A 22,522-nucleotide genomic window follows, 5' to 3' on the forward strand; every position below is an offset into this window, starting at 1 on the left:
AGCTCCTTCTTTTTCTTGAAAACCTTCCCTAAAAATGCTCACCCAGGGACTTGTTCCTTCCTGCCTCACCTCCCACCTGTGAGCTCTCCCCATGGTCCAATGAGGAAGCACTGAGTTTGGGAGGCAGGGAGGCTGGAGCTCAAGGGCTGACTGTGTCATTTAAATCACGGGCGGAGCATTTGACTAGTTATCTCCTGAGCCTCTGTTACCACCTCATAGATGAGGGTCATGGCAGTACCTTCTACCAGAGCTGGGAAATTAGATGAGGTGGTATGCAGAAGGCTCTTAGCATAGAAGCTGGCACAAAGTAAATCCTCAATAAACAAAGAGCAGTTAGGCTTATTGTTTCCAGCTTCTGAGGCTGATGGATTTCTCTGGCCTGCCTTCTGGTCGGGAGGGCCGACAGACAGCAAGGTTCTGTTCCATTTCCAAAACATAATCTGTCCCCATCACTTGGTAATTAGGGGGGGAAAAAAAAGTTGGAAGAGGTAGCGGGAAGGGAGAATTGGCCAGTTTCAGACATGAGCCTTGCCCCGGCAGAGCAGAGGCCCGGCACACAGAGGGGCTCTTTATAGCCGTGTGGTTTTACGAGCTGGCATTAATCACTGCCTCAACACGCCTAGCCCTGATCACACTGGGGCCGAGGCGTTCGGGGTTTTCACCAGCCAGTTCCTGACACCTACAGCCAGCTCTTTTATGAGCTGCTTGCTTGGTTTCCACTGACATGTTGGAGAGCCACTTGATACCTCACCTAGACGGGGAGCGGGAGCGGGCCCGTGTTCCGAGCCACCTGGCCTGGCCTGGCCTGCTTCTGCTATTGCTCCAATGCCACCCTCTAGGTTTGGGGATCAGCCCCTGCCTAAGCCCCACAGACTTGCAAAGGCCAGTGATTTATTCTTTGCTTCCTCACATGTAGGACAATTCCCACCTTGCAGGGGGGTGAACAGTGAGCTCATGAATGCTTAAGCATTCTTCTAAATCGTGCTTCATGCTTTTCAGAGTGCAGTTAAAAAAGAAAAAAAGCAGGGGCTGGGGTTGTGGCCCACCGGTAGAGCGCTTGCCTAGCACGTGTGGGGCACTGGGTTCAGTCCCCGGCACCACATAAAAATAAACAAAATAAAGGTATTGTGTCCATCTACAACTAAAAAATATATTAAAAGAAAAAAGAAAAAGCAACTCAGCTTCTCTTCACTCTAGGAAGACTCCTCCACCCTCCCCTGAGGGACAGAACTGTGCTTTTCAAACTCCTTCCGGTGAAGGATCATGGCCTGTTTGGTTTTCCTGCTCACTGTAGAATGGTGTGTGGTTTCACTGCTTGTGATTAGAATGTGGCTCATGCCCCATGAGGCCCCAGGGGGGTCACTGAGATGAGTTTTCCCGTGATCACTTGGAGGTCAAGATGCTTTCAACACTTTCCACCATTTATTCTTAATTTCTGTACTGTTTTCATCGTGCACCCATCTTAAGGGGCTTTGGGAAGTGGTTTGGAATATCGCTGGCTGGAGGGTGACCTTCCAACAATACACCTACCACGTACCCTGCTGCTGAGGTTTACACCTTGAAGGTCACCCAGAGACCTATATTAAAGGCTTCATCCCCAGAATCATGCTCTCAGGACTCATGGACCTTTAAGAGGAGGAGCCTGTTGGGAGGTCTTTAGGTAACTGGGGACATGCCATGGAAGGGACTATGGGATCCTGGTCTCTTTTTTCTCTCTCTCTTTTCTCTCTGGATCATAAAGTGAGTGGTCTTGCACTACCACACTGTCACCATGATCTTCAGGCTCCAAATCAACAAAGTCAATCAATCAGGGACTCAAATCTGCAAAACTGTGAGCCAAAATGAACCTTTTCTCTCTGTAACATGATCATCTCAGGTATTTTGTTGTAGCAATGGAAAGCTGGCTAATACACCTGTACTGTATTAGTTGTGGGGATGTCCTGGTGTGACAGGATGCATGCCCTCAGGCACTTTGCCTCACTCCAGGTTGGAGAATAGGGGCTAAACGAAGCACTGAGGGATGCACAAGATCATTACAGTTTATAATGTAAGCTTCTAAGGGAGCAAGCCCCGAGAATGGGCCACATCCACTGTAAATTGGGCATTTAGGGAAGGCCTGCTTGACCCCTGCTTGTCTTGGAAAGAACTTGGCCATTCAAAGAGCAGGGAAAGGACTTTTCAAGCAAAGGGAAAAGCAAGTGAGAAAAATAAGTTCTAGAACTGGAGAGAGGAAGTCACTGTGGAGGAGCCGTGGAAGAAGCAGGCAGGGATAGAACATGCAGGACTTCAAAGCCTCTTCTTTTCCTCCCAGAAAGATTTAAGAAAATGTCAGACTCACATCTCTCAAATTGTTGAGTCTTTTTTTTTTTTTTTAAAGTCCCAAGAATTGAACCATGGGCACTTACCCACTGAGCCACATCCCCAGCCCTTTTTATTTATTTTTTTTTTATTTTGAGACAGGGTCTCACTAAGTTGCTGAGGCTGGCTTTGAACTTGCAATCCTGCCTCAGTTTCCTGAGCCACTGGAGTTACACAGCCTGCACCACCCCACCCAGCCTAGTGAACACTTTTGAATCTCATTCCTTTGTAGAAATCATGTGGCCTTTTGCTGTTCCCGGAGAGGTCTGGGGATCAGCAGCCTCAGCATCACCTGGGAGTTTGTCAGGACTGCAGAATCTCAGGACGGGACCTAAACCTACTGGATGTATTTTCATGAGCTCCCCAGATGATATATGTGGATGTGGACATTTGAGAAGCACCACTTGGGTGCTCTGGTTCTTGAAGGGGACTACGGGTTGAGTCCCCTGGAGAGTCCTTTCCTAAGCTCCCACATGATGACTACTTCTTGCTTGTGGAGGGCATATCTCAGGCCACAATGCTGCGAACACCTCACAGATAGAGATAAGCACTCAGAGAATTTTAAAATTTCCTGTTCAGAAGTAAAGAGCCCCTAATGGGACAATGAGTGCCCCTGTGTTACAGCTGGAAGGCCCTTCAGAGTTCATACGGATGCCTCTACCTATTACACTGATGAGGAAAACTGAGGCCCAGACATCCTTGACTTCAGTATGACATGGGGTAGGAACAGAGTTGAAACCAAAGCTGGTCCTGCCATTTGGCAACCTTGCCCTCTGGCCCCCTCATCTATGAAATTCAGGAACCCTCAACACAGCTCCTATTTACAAGGGCAGGAAAACAGCCATTTGATTGGAAACAGCTGTCTTACCAGTTTCTGGGTGACTCCTGGGGGAGCCCACTCATAGGTGATGGTATCAAAAGTGGGATCTTTCCCGGTGGCGATGGGGTTGGTCATGATCATCCGGTTCCTCTTGTAAATCCGGATGCCGTCCCCACCTTTCACCCGGGCGGTGAGGGAGGAGTACTTGGAGTCCATCAGCAGGCGGCCAATTTTCCGGTCATCTTCCAGGTCGGAGCTTAGGCAGTGGTCCTCCTGACTGCATTTGCACGACTTGCATATTTTCCTGGGGAGTGGGGACAAGTGACATCAACCTCTGGGAAAGAGAAGCAGAGTCTCCCCTTGGCACAGCATCTACCCTTTTGAAAGCAAGCGCCAAGCTTAACAGTAGTACCTGGAAAAGGCTAGCAGCAGAGAAGCCATAACCTGAGACAAAAAGGCCTTTGGGATTTGGATTTGTGTTTGGGAAACACCCCTCTGTCAGTCTGTTTGTGGGAACGTGGGGTGTGAATGTTGTGAAGCTTTGCAGTCCAAATTTGCTGGTAAGAAGAGTAGCCCATTTTCCTCCTGGTGGTTGCCATGGCAAAGGCTAATTCATTCATTTGAGATGCTGTTAGGCTAAAGTCTGTGCATTCCTGGACCTGAACCTGGCCCACAACTTGCTTTGTATAAATAAAGTTTTATTGGAATACAGTTGTGATCATTCACTTGCATGTTACTGAGGCTGATTTGGGGTTGGAATGGTAGACTTGAGTAGTTACAGTAGAGATTACGTGACCCCCAAAGCCTAAAATATTTACTATCTGAACATTTATAAGAAAGTTTATTAACCCCTCCTCTGAAGAATTGGTCTCTCAGGCTGGGACTGTAGCTCAGTGGCTTGCCTAGCCCATGTGAGGCACTGTGTTGTATCCTTAGCATCACATTAAAAAAAATGAAAACAAATAAAATAAAGCATGCTAGCCATCTACAACTACAAAAAAAAAATTTGTTTTGAAAATGGTCTCCTATTATTCATGAGCCCCAGACCTCCAGCAACTTTCAAACTCTTCAGCACGCACACTAAAGTGAGACTCTAGTGGAAATTTTCTTTAAGAAATGTGATGACAGCCAGGTGCGGTGGCTAATATCTGTAATCCCAGTGGCTTGGGAGGCTGAGGCAGGAGAGCCTCAAGTTGGAGGCTAGATTCAGCTTCGAATTTACTGAAACCCTTAGCAACCTAGCAAGACGCTGTCTCAAAATAAAAAAAATAAAAAGGGCTGGGGATGTAAGCCAATGGTAAAGCACCCCCGGGTTCAATCTTGAGTATCAAAACAGCCAACCAACATGTGCAAAGGAGGCTAAGGGAGAGATGAGCTGAGAGACTCCCTCCAGTTGGGAGACTGATGCTCTGTTCACTGGGAAGACTGTGGCAGGAGTCTGGGAGAAGAAAAGACATCTCGGGGAAGGTTCAAATTGCCTTGAAAGTCTGATGCTTCTTTCTGACAATTAAAGAGTGGCTGCTTTGTGTCATGGTGTTAAAGTTGAGAAATCCAGAATTGCATAGTGTGAGGGCAAAGGTGCTCTCCTTCTATGGGCCTGTCACCATAAATGTGCTGTGTTGTGTCTCAAATGCTCTGATTTAAAAAAAAAAAAAAAAAGCATGCGATTTAAGAGCTTGTTAAGCAAAGTAAGCAATGTCAAGAGCAGCTGTGGGGACAATGAAGGACTAAATAAGGGAGCTTTGCTGCAGTTGGGTCACAGCAAACCAGCCCCGGGGGCTCTCCTTTACCCAGCAAATTAATATGTTTGGTCATATATCACAAATACCAATTGTGGGGCTGACGGAGGCTTGCTTGCATGGATGGTCCACATCAGTGAAGTTCCCCAACCTAGATCAGTTCTGTTCCTCAGGGGCCATGTAGCCCACGTAGCCCATGCCATAATGAGGAACAAAGGGTGTTAATGGCATCTAGCAGACAGGAGCCCTGGATGCTGCAAAACCTCCTACAGTATGAAGCATGATCTCCGACGACAAGGAATTATCAGGCTTAAATTGGCAATAGGGCTAGGGTTGGGAAGGCTTCATTTAACTGCAATCTTTAAGGAGCTTGAGGACTGAAAGAAAGCGAAAAGCATATGGAAAAAACTGAAAGTAGGATGGGTTGGGCTATGACCGAGTTGCGTGAGACCTGGGATAGTTTTGCTGGCCCCAGCCAGCTCCCCAGGGTGTGACTGGGTTGCACCTACATAAGGGCTGAGTGCTAGGTGGTTATGAGTTTGTAGAAGTGTGGGTTCGAGTAGGTTAAACATCTTTCTTTGTGAAAGGCTACTGCTCCCTGTCTTTAATACACCACTATGCAGGGTGGCATTTTGGTGCTATTTGAGAAGCTTGCAGCCCAAGTTCACATTCAGCAGACTGCAATGTGAGAAATGCTAAAACCATCAATTTCAAGGCTTCCTTCCAGCAGTTCAAAAGGGAAATGACCCTAAGGGTGCTGCAGGACAAACAAGAGAAGTCTTTCCTTTTGGGTCTCTTAAGAAGGGTTTGCTTGTTGTACAGAATAGGGAATGTTGGTTTTTTTGTTTGTTTGTTTGGTTGGTTGGTTGATTTTTTTTGGTAGTGAGGATTTAAGCCAGAGGTACTTTACCATTGAGCCACATCCCCAATCCTTTTTATTTTTTATTTTGAGACAGGATGTCACTAAATTGTTTAGGGCCTCGCTAAGTTGCTGAAGCTGGCCTTGAACTTGGGATCCTCCTGCTTCAGCCTCCCGAGCCACTGGGATTACAGGTGTGTGCCACCATTCCCAGAAGGGAAATTTTATTCATGATCCATATTATACTCTTCCCTCTCCTTGGAGGAGCTGGGCAGAGACTAATTCTCTAAGAGTGCAGGTGATGGCTAGCACTAGAGCTTTACATGTGACAGTGAAAGCAACGGAATTGGGAGGGAGAGGAGGAGGAAAAAGGGAAGCAAAGGAAAGCCCAGGGTGGAGGGACACGGGAGTAGCCTGGATACCAAGTCCTCTGTGTCCTCTGTGACCCTCTTCTCTTCCCCATATCTTCCCTGCATGAAACTGGAAGAGGAAACCGCCCTTTGCTGTTTTGGTTAAGGTAGAATCCCAGGACTCTATTGGAGACAATGGGGATGCAAAACCGTTTCAAGTGGGAAAATGTTAACAAATCTGCCACATTCTTTGAGACTGTGTCCACCTGATTTCTCCTTTTCTTCATGCTCTTCACGTGACCAAGCAATGAGGAAGACTCTCCTCCCACCCCACCCTTGGTCTTTGCAGCCGCCCAGACTGTAAGGGACACAGACACATCCCCAAAGAACCTCGGTAGTGTTTGAAATCTGCAATCTTCATCCACAACCTGGGATTGAATCCCATCCTGTGATGACCAGCCAAGAGGCTTCCCTTCTAAACCAGGCTGGCTGGAAACTGAGCTATTGAAATCTCTTTCAAACAACTGACAATATGAAAATGTTTGACAGCGTCTCCCAACTAAGGTTGTATGGATATCACGACTTCAATAAGGGTGGAATTCAGGTGCCTACTACTACGGTGGTAGCAACCAATAGACCATCTTGATATTCAGGACCCACAAGATGCCATCTGTATATTCCAAAGACAGATTCACTTGATGTCCGAATCGTTTCCAGGGTAAGGAGGCCACAGATTTAAACAACAGACTTCTTCCAGCCATGAGGAACAGAGTCAAGAACTATTCTTGCATAAACCTTTGGAAGAGCTGATGAAATGCATTAAAAGACTGTTTTTAGATGGTAGGTAACAGGCCACTCAGGACGAATCCCTGAGATGAGGGAAAGCAGGATTCAATTCACTTGCTGGCTGTAATTTGGGGAACATTCTCCATCTATTCCAAGAACTGTACAAAGAGACTTCCTAGCCTTCCTCACGGAGCTGAAAAGAACTGAACCTTGTCTGAGACCCTGAGGAAAGAAGCTTTGGTACCAGTGGCGTTGAGATGATATGTAAGCTGATTTTTTTTCAAGATCAGGAAGAGCCCAAATGGCCAAAATGGAAATGCAGGGCTCTGTCCCCTCCTGGGATGTTTTAGTTGTAGGAGGAAATTTTTTCAAGGAATGTGAGCCAGGATGAGATGACCTTGAAGACCTTTTCCATCAGAAGACCTAGAGGGCTCTCCAGGAATGCAGTCCACAGATGGCCTCCTGCTTGGAAAGCTCCTAGTCCACCATATTGAAGACCTGAATTCAAATCCTGCCATTGAGTTCCTGTCTCCCCATCCACCACCCACAGGATCCTGATCTGCTGAATGGAGAGAATAACATCTGCCGCTCAGGGTTATTTCAACTGGGAAGATTTCACTCAGCTCATTTCAACAGCCTCTTTGAGGAAACACCTTGTAAATGTTGATTCCTCCACCCAGTGTCCAAGGTGACATGATGGCTTTGATCACAGAAACTCCTTGCTTGTTACCATCTTTCGCAGAGCTTAGCCTCCCTCTCTCAGGGCTGCAGGCGGTCACACAGGCTGTGCCCTGCACAACTCCATCCCTATAGATACTGAAATGAATACCACTGGGGCCTTCTGCAATATGGCAACCTCACCCATGTTGTCAGAATCTTTGGTGAAAAGAAAGAAAAAACTCTGCAAACCCAGCTGGATCCTGTGGGTCCTCCTGCACACATGTGAATACCAGGTCCTGGTTTTGAAGTTCTGTGGGCAGAATGGCTTTTACTTCCTGCGGGGGCCACTCATAGACCCAAACTTACCAACCAGAATGATGGTGTAATGGAGTCAGTGAGATTAATCCCCTCCACCAAGCCCCAGGGCAGGCAGCCCTACCCTCTAAGTCTCCCTGGCCCCATCTTCCCAGATCAATCCTTGCTGGGCTGGGCTCGGTGGCCTCACCCCTTGAAACTAAGCTCCCCCTTCAGATCTTTGTTCCCCAAGGCTTTTTTTCTTGTTCCTGAATTGGGACAGGCAGGAGAACCTTCCCTCCCCAGCCATCCTTCCCCAACAAGCAGTGCACCCTAAGCCGTCCCAGCAGAGAACCACCAGAAGGAACAGGCAAGAAGTGAAGGCAGGCAGGGTCCCCCCAACAAAATCTATTACCTCCATGAATGTGGCTCGAAGCCTGAACACATCCCCTTACATCTCAGACAAGTCACGCTTCGTGCCGCCTGCTGCTGGCCCAGGGACATCTGGAAAAGGAGAGAGAAAAGAGGGTGTTTTCCTCCCGGACATCTTGGACTGGAGATGCTTGACCTCTGAAAGTCTTGGCATGCCAGCAAAAGGACTGAACGGGGTTCAGAGGACACCAGATCAATAAGCCATCACTAGCTGTTTACCAGGGAGAGGGAAGACCAGCTGGGAACAGGGCCACAGGGCAGGCAAGTGTGAAGGGTGAGGCTCCTCCCAAGAAAATTGCAACTGGTGCTCATTCCCAGGCTCCGGGACAGTCCCCGAACACCAAGCCTGGCTGGAAAGGCTGTGCCGTGAGTGACCATCTGCTGCTCACCCACCCGCCCACTCCTCGATCCACTTGTCACCGGAATGACATCTTCCCACCCAGTGCCTCCTCTTCCCCATTTACTTCTGATTTGTCAATAGAATTGATTAAACCAGAGCTACAGGCCTAAGTATACATGCTGCCAAATGTTTATGGCTTAGAGCAAACCTTAAGTATTTTGTTAACACACTGAAAAATCTCCCGAGCATTTACCATAAAAATCTCCTTTGGAAGGAGAACAATGCACACCACAGGTTTGATCAAAGTGCGTTTGCCTGCTGCTGCTGCTGCTGCTAGGTTTGGACCTGAATGGGGTCTTAAACAAGCAGCCTCACAAAGAAGCTTGCTAAAAAGGGTAGACCTGCATGTGCTGCTGCCATTTATTGAGCATCTACTGTGTACCAGGTGCAGGAGATATAACATAAGCTTCAGGGGTGCCCTAGAGCAACTCACAGTCTAGGGGGAAGCGAAGAGGGAAACATACTTGTCACCTTGGAAGCCCTGAGGAGGAAGAAGGGAGGCTTCTCCTCTTGCAAGCTACAGGCTTCAAAGACTGAGATACCAGAATGCGAATCTAGCTTTTGGGTTGCATGTAGCTTATTGGTTGCACGGTGTTGGAAAAACTGAGCCTCTGTTTCTTCACCTATCCAATGGGTTTAGAGATAATAATACATGAAATACCAGATCATATTAGGCACGAGAAATGGTAACCACTATTAGTTTGCACATAGACTTCAGAAGTGCAGAGAAAGGTGTCAATAAATCCATACAGGGAGGATCAGGGAGACTTCTTGACGTGACTTTGGATTTGGTCTATGCAAATGAACAGGCAGAAGAGGAGACCAGAAGATGCCCGCAGAGGACAGAGAACAGGCAAGGGCCAAACAGTAGCAAAAAGGTACAGTGGGAGGGGTATGGCGATCTGAGCATGCTCTTTGCAACACTACTTTATTGGGTTTGCTTTGAAAGGGGATAAAAAGCATGCTGTGAAATTCATGAAGCCTTCCTCATGGTCAGTGCTAGAATCCAGAGAGAGATGTAAGAACTGTTACCCTTCACAGTACTTCTTTTCTGTACCCTAAGACTCCCCATGATAATGTCAAGCTGGACACCCCTACTGGCTACCTGCTGACTGTGCCATGTATCATGCTGCGCTCTTCTGTTGTGCACATTCAGGCTTTAGGGAGCAAGACCCACACTGCACATATCTGGAGTAGAGTGTGTTCATGCTTGTCTCAGTATTAGATCCACATTAAACATGAGAATTAATAACTTAAAAAAGCTGGGCCTGGTGGTGCACACCTGTAATTCTAGCAACTCCGGAGGCTGAGGCAGAAGGATCACATGTTTGAGGCCAGCCTCAGCAATTTAGTGAGGCCCGAAGCAACATAGTGAGGCCCTGTCTCAAAATAAAAAATAAAAAGGGGCTGTGGATGTGGCTCAGTGTAGAGTACTCCTGGATTTCATCTCCAGTACAAAGAAACAAAACAAAACAAAACAACCCACTAACTCCTCATTGCCCTAAGTGGGGGAGCCTCCATTCATAGGCAGAATTTTACTCCCTAAGGGCTGGGGTTGTGGCCCAGTGGTAGAGCACTTGCCTAGAATGTGTGAAGTACCACATAAAAATAAATAAAATAAAGGCATTGTGTCCATCCACCATTAAAATACAAGAGTCTTGTTTTCCAAAGCCTTTGGAATCTAGTGTTATGAGCTTCCACCTCTTCTTCTTGGCACCTTGAATTCTACTCATTGAAATGCATAGATCTTTCTACACTTAATCCTTGAGAGATTCCCAAGTTACTTTGGGAATTACCTCATTTACAAATAAAGCTTCATAACAGAAGAGACCTGGAAGCATTTTGTGCGGCCCAGCCCCTGGCTTGCCTGAGCACAGTTGTTGTTCCAAGAGGAGGCACTGAGTCGTCCTCCTAGGAGGGGATGGGTCCTGATGCTTGGCCTGGATTGCTGCCCTCCGCTGCCTCAGGGTTTGATTGAGCAAGAGTGAGGCAAGGAGGGTGGTACTGCAGGCCCTCAGCCCATGATGCAGGGCACCAGCCTCCAGGGCCGGCACTGGCATTTATTAGCTCTGCAACTGAAGGCAAAGGCACATCTTGGCCCAAACTAGAACTTCATAAAATGAGAAAACTGGCCTGGTTCGGATTTGCCTAATTCTAATCTGAAGGGATGCTCACCTCTAATCCATCGACTTATCTATTATTTTTAGTATGCATTTTTATGATGTTTTTCCATATTTTTTTTTATTGGAGCATGACTGTTGTACATCATGTTGGGATTTGTTGTTACGTAGCCGTACAGGCACACAATCTCACAATATAATTTGGCTAACATCATTCCCCGGTATTTCCCCTTTTCCCTCCCCTTGGTCCTTTCCTCTACTGATTTCCCTTTGAGTTTCATGAGATTCCCCTCACCTTCCTCTTCCTATTTCTTCTCTAGCTTCTGAATACAAGAGAAAACATGACCCTTAACCTTCTGAGTTTGGCTTATTTCACTTAACATAGTGTTGTCAAGTTCAGTCCATTTTCCTGCAAATGATATACTTTTGTTTTTCGTTATGGCTGACTAAAACTCTGTGGTATATCTGTATCACATTTTCTTTAACCATTCATTTATTGATGGACACCTAGGCTGGTCCCACAGTTTGGCTGTTGTGAATTGTGCTGCTATAAACATGGGTGCGTGCGTGCACCACTGTTGTCCGATGACTTTAATTCTTCAGGATAAATACTGAGGAGTGGTAGAGCTGGGTTCTGTGGTGGTTGCATGCCTCGTCTTTTGAGGAACCCCCATACTGATGTCCATAGTAGTTGTACTCATTTACAATCCCACCAACAGTGTAAAATTGTTTCTTTTTCTCCCTGGCAGGATGCTTAGTTTGTGAGATGTTACAAAGTGATTCCTGGTTGCAGATGGGAGGGAGGATTACACCAGCAAATAAAACTGGCAGCATTAGCTGAGCAATGGCTTCTCAACCTTTGGGGTGCCAGCCTGTACTTCTAGAAGCAAGGAGAGAGGTGGAGAGCAGGCAGCTGTTTCAAGTGGGCAGACCCAGGCTCTGGTACCAGGCTGCTCAGGGTTTCTGCTCTGGCTGAGCCAGTGACTAGACTTGGTGATTTTCTGTGTTCTCACTGTGTCATGGAGGTGACAGGAACCCAGCCTTCCTTTGAAGGTTACATGAAGGAAAGTACTTAGCACACACTTACTATGCACTTGGTGTTTATTATTGCTGTTGTTACTGCTTGTGAAAAATGGTTTGAGAATCCCTGAACTTAATGCTCTCAAAGCATCCCCCCCACCCCAGCTTTATATTTTTTAAATATTTTTTTTTAGTTGTGGATGGACACAATACCTTTATTTTATTAATTTATTTTTATGTGGTGCTGAGGGTCAAACCCAGTGCCTCACAAGTGCTGGGGCAAGTGTTCTACCACTGAGCCACAAGCCCAGCCCCAGCTTTAGTTTTCTAAGGAACTTCAGAGGAAGTTGTTTTCTAACTGCACACTCCAGTTAGACAATATTTCAATATTTTTCTCCCTGTATATAAGTTTTGCCTCTCTGGCTAGATTTTTATAAAAGCAAAAAAAAAAAAAAAAAAAAAAAAACCCAAAGTTGTCTCTAGCCTTTGTCCCGGTAGTGATGTACTACTCATCCACCTGAATAAAATCAATATTACAAATCCCCCAAACACTGAGAAAGCTCAGTGGAGTCAGGCAAGTGACAGTCAGGAGATCCAGCCTATTTGGGCCAGATCCTTAAACTAAATGTGGGTATAGGAAGCAGAGAGTTGGTCCTAGCATACATCCTGCTAATGGGACAGCTTCCATGCCAATAGAAGTCTGTAGGTGAGAAAAATAAATGGCCTTACAAGGAGAAATAGATTGGGCCATCAAGCCACACTTGCAGCCAGTTTGGGGCTGTTTAACACAATAAATAGTCATTTATTCATTGCATGCCATTTATCCAGGAGTCAGGCCCAACTGTGTTCAGTGAAGAGAAAAATGATGATCTTATTTATTGAGGAAGGGAAAAAATCAGCCAGATGTAGTATTCCAAGCAAGACCCACTGTTAGTGGCTTTCTCTGATGTGGACGCTATGTTTCTTGCCAGAGAGCAGACACGGGCCCCCCAGCATCTCCCAGTAGTTGACTGAGATGAGCTTAAAAGGAACCATTAATTCTTGAGTGTGATGATGTACACCTTTAATCCTAGTGACTGGGGAGGCTGAGGGAGGAGGATCACAAGTTCAAGGCCTGCCTCAGCAACTTAACAAGGCCCTAAGCAAATCAGCGAGACCCTGTCTCAGAGTTAAAAAAAATCAAAAGGACTAGGAATATAGCTCCATGGTCAAGTGCCTCTGGGTTCAATACTTAGTAGCTTAACCCCCTGCCCCGCCCCTCCAAAAAAGTAGTCTTGAAATGTAGCACCTTCTCTGTCCTTTCTCCTGAGAGGCAGAAAAAGAAATGTTCTGACAGTTTTTTGGGGGACTCAAGTAGATAGGATGTGGGTTCATCTGATGTCACCAAACTGAATCATGTCAGAGGACTTAAATCAGATGGGTGAGTCCTGGGGATGCAAGGAACAGGGGCAAAGTTAGGAGTATTCCTTGGACAGTGGCTTAGGGGACTACATGTTGAAAGTTCCTTCCTAGAAATTATAAAAATTAGAACAACACCCAAAATAACCAGAAAAGAGTCATTTCTGGTTTGATTCCTAACTGTTAATAGTTTGTCTATATTAAAGATACTAGTGTCCATTTCATTTGGAAGTTGGGCTGGATCACTTTTCAAGTGGTAGGATCATGGGGTTAAATGTCATTAGGATTCCCTGATAGAGTGCACCTCACCTGTCCAAATTTATCTATTTCTATTCCCATGATATCTCCTGATTCTATCTGGATTCTCTCTCTAATCATCTGGGTCTCTTAAAGTCTTCAGGGAAAACACCAGCTTTTTGCTCTGGCTTACGTAAACCTCACAGTGCCACAATCCTATAATCCTTTAGGGACCAACTTAAGTCCCATCTTTTCCATAATAAAAAGAAATAGCATCTGTAAAACAAGTACAATCAGCTCTCCACCCCGGCAGTTTCCACAATCACACCTTCAACCAACCTTGGATCAAAAATATTACAAAAAAAAAAAAATTTTGTCTGTACTGAACATGGGCAGACTTTTTTTTCCTCTTGTCAAATTCCTTAAATGATACAGTGTAACAACTTATTAGGTAGCATTTACATTGTATTAAGTTCAGTAAGTCATCTAGAGATGATTTAAAGTGTATGGGAGAATGTGCGAAGGTCATGTGCAAACACTAAACCCTATTTTTTAATATTTATTTTTTAGTTGTAGTTGGGCAAAATACCTTTATTTCACTTATTTATTTTTATGTGGTGCTGGGGATCAAACCCAGGGCCTTGCACATGCTAGGCAAGTGCTCTACCACTGAGCCACAACCCCAGCCCCAATACTAATCCATTTTATGAAAGGGACTTGAGCCTCTGCAGATTTTGCTGTCTAATGGGTCCTGGAACACTCCCCTGCAGATACTGGGACACCACTGAACTAGGATTTGTGGTTTTCCAGGCTTCTTGCTAAGCCCAAGCTCACGTACATGCTACATTTGAGGTGGGTGTGCAGCCTTGGAACCCAAGGTGTGGTCCCCCAGCAGCCGCTGTAGCAGTACCTGGGAGCCTGAGAGCATTGCAGAATCCTAGGTGTCACCCTAGAACTAGGAAATCATTCACAGCAGTGGAGCCCAGCTGTCTCTGTTCAAGTCCTCCAGGTGATTTTGATATGCAACGGAAGTTTGAGAACATGATATTATTATTATTAGTATCCCCAACTTGCACACGAGTCACCTGGAGGGTACCTGACTGTCCTGGTTTTGCTAAGTCTGTGTAGCATCTCACATGGAGAACTTAGCACTGAAACCAGGAAAGCCTGGGAAGAACCGGTACGGAGCTGTTTTTCCTAATTCATTGAGGTTCCCAGGGTTCAAACTAAAGTACTTGAGTTGAGTGTGAACAGGGTATCTGAATTCTGAAATCTACATTTTAATATAATTTAACATAATGCACTTTAGTGCCATGTCAAGAAATTGTTTTTCTAGATATGTTGGGGTCTCAGGCTTTTTTCCTCAAATAACTTACAAAAATTACAAGGGCAGACAGTGTCAGGAGGATAAAAACAGGGTGCCAAGAGGCTGTACCTTACTAAGGAGATGTGGCCTGGTCTGGGTATGTATGGAGCATAGCCCTTCTTCAGTTAATCAGACTCTCTGATTAACAGAAAGATCAACCTGGGATCTAGTTCCAATGCACATTTTGATTCCTCAAGTCTGAGATAAGCCTGACATTTCACAGTCCTGCCAACCTCTCCGGGGAAGCCAGTGCTTCTGGTGCAGGACAAGGGGGCTACACCCATGGTCCTCAAATTTCTCTGCACATTGGAATCCCTTGGGGTAACTTCAGTTACCTCTAAACCCAGGCTCAACTCCGGGCTAAGTTAGCCTCAATCTCTGAGGGTTGATCACAGGCATCTGTACTTTGGGAAGCTCTCCAGGAGATTCCAGTGTGAGATAAGTTTGGGAACCATTGGGTTCCCTTGGCTGCTCCAACTGGACTGTAAGGCTCCCAGCTCATTAGCTCAATAACTCACTCTCCTGAACTCTTAGACACTGTGGGTGGGAATATAAATTGGCACAGCCATTATAGAAAACAGTATGAGGTTCCTCAAAATATTAAAAACAGAAGACACAATGAAGCAATCCCACGTCTGGATGAATATCTATATTTATCTATCTCCAAAGGAATTGAAACTTTTTTTTAAAAAAGAGAGATCTGTACATCCACACACCCATTTTTTATTGCAACCTGATTCACAACTGCCAAGATATGGAAACAATCTAAATGTCTGTCAAAAGATGAAGAGAGGAAGAAAAGTGGGTGTGCACATGTACACACACACACACACACACACACACACACACACAATGGAACATTATTCCAACTTAAAAAAGAAGATAGTAATGCCATTGAGTGACCACATGGATCAACCTGGAGGACATTAGGTTAAGTGAAATAAGCTAGGCATAGAAAGTCAGATACTGCCTGATCTCATTCATACATGAAATCTAAAACAGTCATCTTTATAGAAACCCAGAATAGAATGTTGGCTTCCAGGGGGGTGGGGGGTGGGGAAAATGGGGAGATGTTGTTCAAAGGGTCATGCACAATCAGTAAGTTCTGGGAGCCAGAGACTGTAGGTAAGTTAGTTCTGGATTGCATAATTGACATTTGCCAAGTGTGTAGATGTTAGATATTCTCACTATAAGAAAAGAGGCAACGGTGGGGGAGGCAATACATACCTAGTTTGATTTATTCAAAGTGCATACAGATATCAAAACATCAACCTGCACACCTTAAATACCTTCATATTTTATTTGTCAGTTATATTTCAAGAAGTCTGAAAATCCCTTCTTAGCACGTGGATTGTCATTCCCTAAAAGAAGAGGTTTTCTCAGCAAGTCTGACTTTGTTCATCTTGTCATTTGGGTCACATCTGTACTGGCACAAACCTGCTATAAACTGTAGGGCCAAATGCAGTAGTTCTCCTAACAGCGACAGAAGGAAACCACAGCCCTTCCTCTTCCTTGAAATGTCCCTGTCTGGCTGATTCCCCTGGGCCTCTTGCTTGTACTAAGACCCTGTCCCCAGGCTGAGACCAGGGGTGGTCCTCACACCTCCCTAACTCCAGGCCAAAGGTGGCCAAGTGATCTTCCCAGATGGAGAAGCCCAACCTGGGAACATGGAAGAGCCAGATGGTTCCAAAATGTGTGGGAAATCATTGTGGTTTTTTTTTTTTTCACTTTTATTTATTTTTTTCTTAAGAAGTATGATCTTTTCCGACAGTGGTCTGGTCTGGAAGCCTTTTCTCACTTTTGCAGTTAAGAATGCTGAGGTCTTGGGCTGGGGCTATAGCTCAGTGGCAGAGCGCTTGACTGGCACATAGGAGGCACTGGGTTCGATCCTCAGCACCACATAAAAATAAACAAAGGCATGCTGTCCATCTACAACGACAATTTTTTTTTTCTTTTTAAAAGAAGTGAAGTCCAAACGTTTGTTAAGACCCCAGGATTCTTTTTTTTTGTAGTTGTAGATGGACAGCATGCCTTTATTTTATTTGTTTATTTTTATGCAGTGCTGAGGATCAAACCCAGTGTCTCCCATGTACCAGGCAAGCGCTCTGCCACTGAGCTACAGTCCCAGCCCTGGACTTCACTTTTTGAAATTCCCCAACAATTGAAGCAAATGAGTTGTCCAAATGGCACCAAATCTTAATAGAGTAATGAAATAAAAACTACTCAACTCACAATACAATGTACAGAATTTAAATTCTACATTTGCTGCTCTTCTTATATGTGGTTAAACCCTCTGATCCTTCCTCCTGGGACAGGTCCTTAAGCAGGTCAGAGGGTGAACAATCCAGGGATGGTATAGGAAGGTGAGCAGAAGACCCTTTCTAGTCACTTTGCTCATAAACACTAGGGTGACTTTGTATCCTAGTCCATAGTATACATATGGTTTTTCCTAATGCAGTATGAAATAAATGCCTCTGATCTTGCTCCCTCCACTCCTAAAGCGGATCTGTTGCTCTGTCTTTATCCTCTGGCTCCTCCTCACTCACCTCTCCAGCTTTGGAAAGACCCCAAGCTATGACTTTTGGCTTATGACTTAGAGAATCCAGTTTTCCCAAATGTTACAATTTAGATATGAGGGGTCCCTCAAAAGCTCACGTATAAGGAGATGCAAGAATTTTTAAAGTGAAATGATTGGATTATGAAAGGTGTCACCTAATCAATGTGGACTAACCCACTGACTTGGATTAACTGGGTAGTAACTGTAGGCAGTCAGGGTGTGACTAGAGGAGGTAGGTCACTGGGGGGTGTGCCTTGGGGGTTTATATTTTGTCCTTGGTGAGTGGACTCTCTGCTTTCTGGTTCCCTTGTCCTGAGTAACTGTCCTCCCCCAAGCCCTTCCCCCATGATGTTTTACCTCATATTGGGCCTAGAGCTAAGGGGTCTGCTAACCATGGACTGAACCTCTGAACCCCTGTACTAAAATAAACTTTTCTTACTCTAAGTTGCTCTTGTCAGGTCTTTTGGTCACAGTGCTAAAAAGCTGACTACCACTAAAAATGGGATTAGAGAGTGGGACATGTGGTCCAAACCCTGAAGAGTTCCATGTTTCACTGTCTCGATCCTGAAGACAGCTGGCTGAGAACAGAATGGCAATAGGTAAAGAGATATGTAGAGGTGGCTGTTGTCTTTCTCTTTCTTTGAGCTTTCTCACCATTTCTGAATTTCTCACCATGACATGGAAATCAACCATGGAAATGGCTTTGGATAAAATATTTCCTGAAACCACATTGAGTCTTACAAAGACCTTGTCTTCCTTAGAGGGCCTGCAACAGATTTTTTTTTTTTTTTTTTTTAGGGAGCTCATGTGTGTGGGAGTATATCCAAATCTATGGTTTCCACCCTGGGGTAGCTATTTGGGCATTTTGATTTCTCCATCTGTGCAAGAATGGATGTGAATAAATCCCTTCAATTTAGCTACTCTTGTCTCTCGAATTGTGTAATGAGGATAAAAACACACAGATTAAACAAATTGAGATGGACTCAGTTACTGAGATAGCACTTAGAATTCTACAGACGGAAACTTGTCCCCTCCTCCCAATCATTTTTATTTAAAGCAACAGATAAAGACAACAGATGGCGGGCGACAAGCTGGGGCAGAGCCTCAATTGACAGCGCTTCTGGGGAAAGGGCCAGTTGTTGTGTTTAGTAGACTGTATGTTAAATTCATCCTGTGAACTGGTTGCAGTTGAGAGAGTCAGATGGATGCGTCTCATGATAGGGAAGTTTCTAGTGTCCCCCCAACATAATTCCAAACAAATGCCAAACAAAAGAATATTTTTTCTTTCTTTCAGAAATATTTCCTTTCAAATATTATGTTTTTCATTCATTTACTCATTTCTGTCTGTTTTATTTATTTATTTATTTTGCAGTACCAGAGATTGAACTCGTAGGCACTTACCCACTGAGCCACATCCTCAGCCCTTTTTATTTTTTAATTTTGTGACAGGGCGTCACAAAGTTGCTTTGGGTCCTGGCTAAGTTGCCCAGGCTGACCTCAGAGTTGCGATCCTCCAGCCTCAGCTTCCCAAGCCACTGGGATTACAGGAGCGTACCACTGCACCTGGCTTTCATTTTTGTCTCTTAAGATAATTTATTCAGGGGCAGGGGCAGTGGGTCAGTGATAGAGCACTTGCCTAGCCCATGTGAGGCACTGGGTTCAAGCCTCAGCACCACATAAAAATAAATAAATAAAATAAAGGCATTGTGTTCATTTACAACTAAATATTTTTTAAAATATTAAAAATAATAATATGTTCAGGTTCAACTTTAGAACAGGATAAGTTTGGGGCAAAATATATCATGATCTCCTTCCTGTCCTCCTCTTTCCTAATTAAACACAACCATTGAAAGAGGTTTTTCAACTCTGAGCAGGTCCTGATATGCAGGACATTGGGGCAGAAGAGCTACAGAGTTCTATGAAATAATTTGCATGGCTGGTTTACCTCTCCCACTTTGTATTGGCAAAAGGCCCAGAAAAGGCATAACCTGGAAACAGTCCCTGAATATCTCTTGTATCTTTCAAAGGTGATGAGTTTGAGATCCACTTTAATCAGACAGTTGATATGGAACAAGGCAAAACAAAACAAAACAAAAAAAACTTACAAAACCTAAAGGGTGTGATTCAGGGTTGGGGGATCAGGTCTGTGTGATGGCGCATGGAAAAATCTGCAAAGTTGGCAGTCCCTGCCGGGATGCAGACTTCTTTGTTTAACTTTCTACTGGCAGAGTACAAATGTTGATGACCCAGGAGAAAGGAAACCAGCCTCTTTGGCTGCCAGCATCTTGCTGATGGGCCATAGTTTACACATCCTTGTATCCAAAGCAGGTCCACAAATCTTATGTCCAAGACCCCTCTGGACCGACGCAATAGGACTTTGAAGACCAAACTCATATTTTCCTTTGTCACTTAGCTTCCTTTATACAAGCTACAGACACTACCCAGGCTAATAAGAATAGTGAATTCTGCAAAGGCAGACAAAACCAGCCAAGAAGGGGCAAAATCATTCTCTTGTGTGTGACAGTTCCCCAAGTTTCTAGAAAAGTCGGTCTCCCCACACCAGGGGCTGGCCTTTAATTAATCAGTGAGAGGATGGTGGTTCTCCTACCACCTCTGAATATGTTAATGGATCTTTCCAGACCACTCCAGAAGGGCATGGTTTTAATTGACTAACTCCTTTAGAACTAAAGAAATGTAATTGACTATGGGAATTTCTTTAGGCAAAAGTCGACCTTGCATTTCCTGCATGTTTGTAGAAGTCCCTGTGTAATCTTTTCCCTTGATTATCTTTCCTTCCTTCCCTGCCAGCTTTTTGGAAGATAGTTCTCAGTCTTATTCTGAAAGTTATGGAAACCCCTTGGGAATCTTATTCAGAGATTCACCTAGTACCCTAGGGGAAGTCCAGATAGGAAAAAATAAAGTCCCTATGGAATTCCTTCCTTCCTCCCTCACCCCACCCCCACTTCCTAGATGAGAACAAGCTGTTGGGGTCTGCAGGCCTCCTGTCTTCTAGTTACCCCTGGAAATTAAATTCTAATTGGTTTCATCGTTCTTAGATTTCACCTCTTCATAGACATCTTCTCAAATATAAAACTATAATCCTGGGGCTAGCTATACTTAACTTATTTTACCTCTCAGTTTTATGAGACACTTCTGATTTTAGCAGCCTGAAATCTTAACATCTTAAGAATGTCATTCTGTAAAAATGTAATTTGGGGTGTGTGTGTGTGAATTCTAAATTTGCAGCATTACTGATCTTTCCAAGGATAACATACTCTCATTGGAGTTAATTTTGGAATGGGGGAAGACTAAGAAAACCAAGTCGGAGGATTTTTTAAAATCTTTCCTGTCTGAATCTTAATATCTTAAAAGAAAATATGCCATATAAATGTTCAGCTCTGTTTATTAAAAGTCTGAGGGCTTTTGCTTACACAAATGCTTCCTGCTGGGAATCTCAGACCTAAATTGCTAGTTCACTGGCAATGGAAGCATACACACACACACACACACACACACACACACACACACACACACACACACACACTCACTTCAATCAACATCAATGGCTCCATGGTAAAAGATTCTGGAAAATAACACTTGTGTTTCAGGGCTGTGCATTTAGCAAGGTGTTTTCAGGTTTAAAACAAGCATCCTACATATCAATGACTCCCACTTCTCTCTTTTTTTGCCAACATGTTTTTAAAATTAACATCAAATACACTTTTTAGTTCAAATATTTGGTCCTTCCTTTAATTGTTCTCCCTGCATAATGTGTACACACCATACACAGTTGGATTCTGCATGTAAGAAAATCACAGGTTCTTAGAAGTGAAAGACCTTTATAGAACTTATAGGCTATTCGCCCCCCCCCCCCACTAAGCCCAGTTTTATGAAAGAAATTAGTGGACGGTCAGTCACTTTGCAAATAATTCACTTGCAATATCCCATTTTTGAAACTCACTGGACTCAGTTCAAATGTAAAATGAGAATTGCAGAAGCCAAGTTATTTTTCCAGAAAATTATCTCTTGAGTAAATTCAGCCTATTCCTTTTACAATAGCCCACCCCTAGGAAAGATGCCAAATTCCTGTAGAACACTGAGCTCCCCACTACTTTCCTCTGCCTGGACCACTTCTTTCTCCCTTCACCTAACAAATTCCTCACTGTTCTTCAGTTACCTCTATGATATCATCTTTAAAAACCTGGGACCTAGCACTTGTCTCTAGTACCATCGTGATGATAACGATTACTTCAGGTCTGTTATTCTCTAATGTTACTCTTTCCTGCTCGTCTATAAGTTCCTTGAGGGCAGGGCCCCACTATGCCTAGTTCATTGCTCTTTAGAGTAAAGCCTTGCACATAGTAGCTTCTCAATTAAAATGTGTTTAAACAGCTCCTTTGATAGCAACTTTTATTTTCTCTCTGTATCAGTGTTTCACATCAAAAGCTAAAAATGTTAGATAGCCTCCATCTGAGACTGATGCCTGCAGAGGAAATTGGAGGAGGGCAAAAAAGCCACCCTGGTTTCCCCAGTTGTAGCCACCCTTAGCCATCCCATCCTCTCTGCTGTCTTTAGTGGCTCCCCTCTCACCCCAAGATTATAACAACAGGCTTTGGGGATTTACCCAAATGGATTGAATTCTTCCAGGCAGTTCTTATTTTTCTCTCCAGGTGCATCTTTCGCACCTGGAATCTCAGTGCCTGAGCACATGGGATGGCCACTTGTCCTCTTTGGCAGCAGAACCTCTGGTTCTCCCTATGTCAGTGGTGTCCCTGACTGTCCAGTTACCTGGATGTGATGGCCGAATCTCAGTCACCACTCATGGTGGACTTGTAAAAAAGAAGAAAAAAAAAAGCTTTTCTTATTATTTAAGAACCTGAGTTTTCTTTGTTGGGTGGTTCCTGACTACTTCCTGTCAGCCCTTGCATGGTCGTACCCAGAAGGTAAGAGATGATCCTCTGATGAAAGACTCAGATCCTTGACCTTCTGGAAGGTGACTTACTAGAGAGGGAAATAAGATTTCTCTAAAGAAACTCCACTGTGGGCTTCTTCATGAAGTGGAATACATTCAACTACGGGGAAATGGAGAAAACTCAGGCCTGTTTGTAAAGAATCATTAAACTTTG

The 22,522-nt window shown here is 44.5% G+C and overlaps 1 protein-coding gene across 1 annotated transcript in view; it reads right to left on the reverse strand.

Moving 5' to 3' along the window:
* Lmcd1 (LIM and cysteine rich domains 1) overlaps nt 1–22,522 on the reverse strand; it is a 57,621-nt gene that overhangs the window by 21,304 nt on the left and 13,795 nt on the right. Inside the window, exons 2-3 of the mRNA XM_005333845.4 lie at nt 8,282–8,370; nt 3,227–3,482 (exon numbers count right to left, since the gene is read on the reverse strand). Of these exons, the coding sequence (XP_005333902.2) occupies nt 3,227–3,482; nt 8,282–8,370 (345 nt within the window). The remainder of the gene's footprint in view (nt 1–3,226; nt 3,483–8,281; nt 8,371–22,522) is intronic.

Source organism: Ictidomys tridecemlineatus, chromosome 16 (genome assembly GCF_052094955.1).
Source record: "Ictidomys tridecemlineatus isolate mIctTri1 chromosome 16, mIctTri1.hap1, whole genome shotgun sequence".
NCBI classification, from domain to species: Eukaryota; Metazoa; Chordata; class Mammalia; order Rodentia; family Sciuridae; genus Ictidomys; species Ictidomys tridecemlineatus.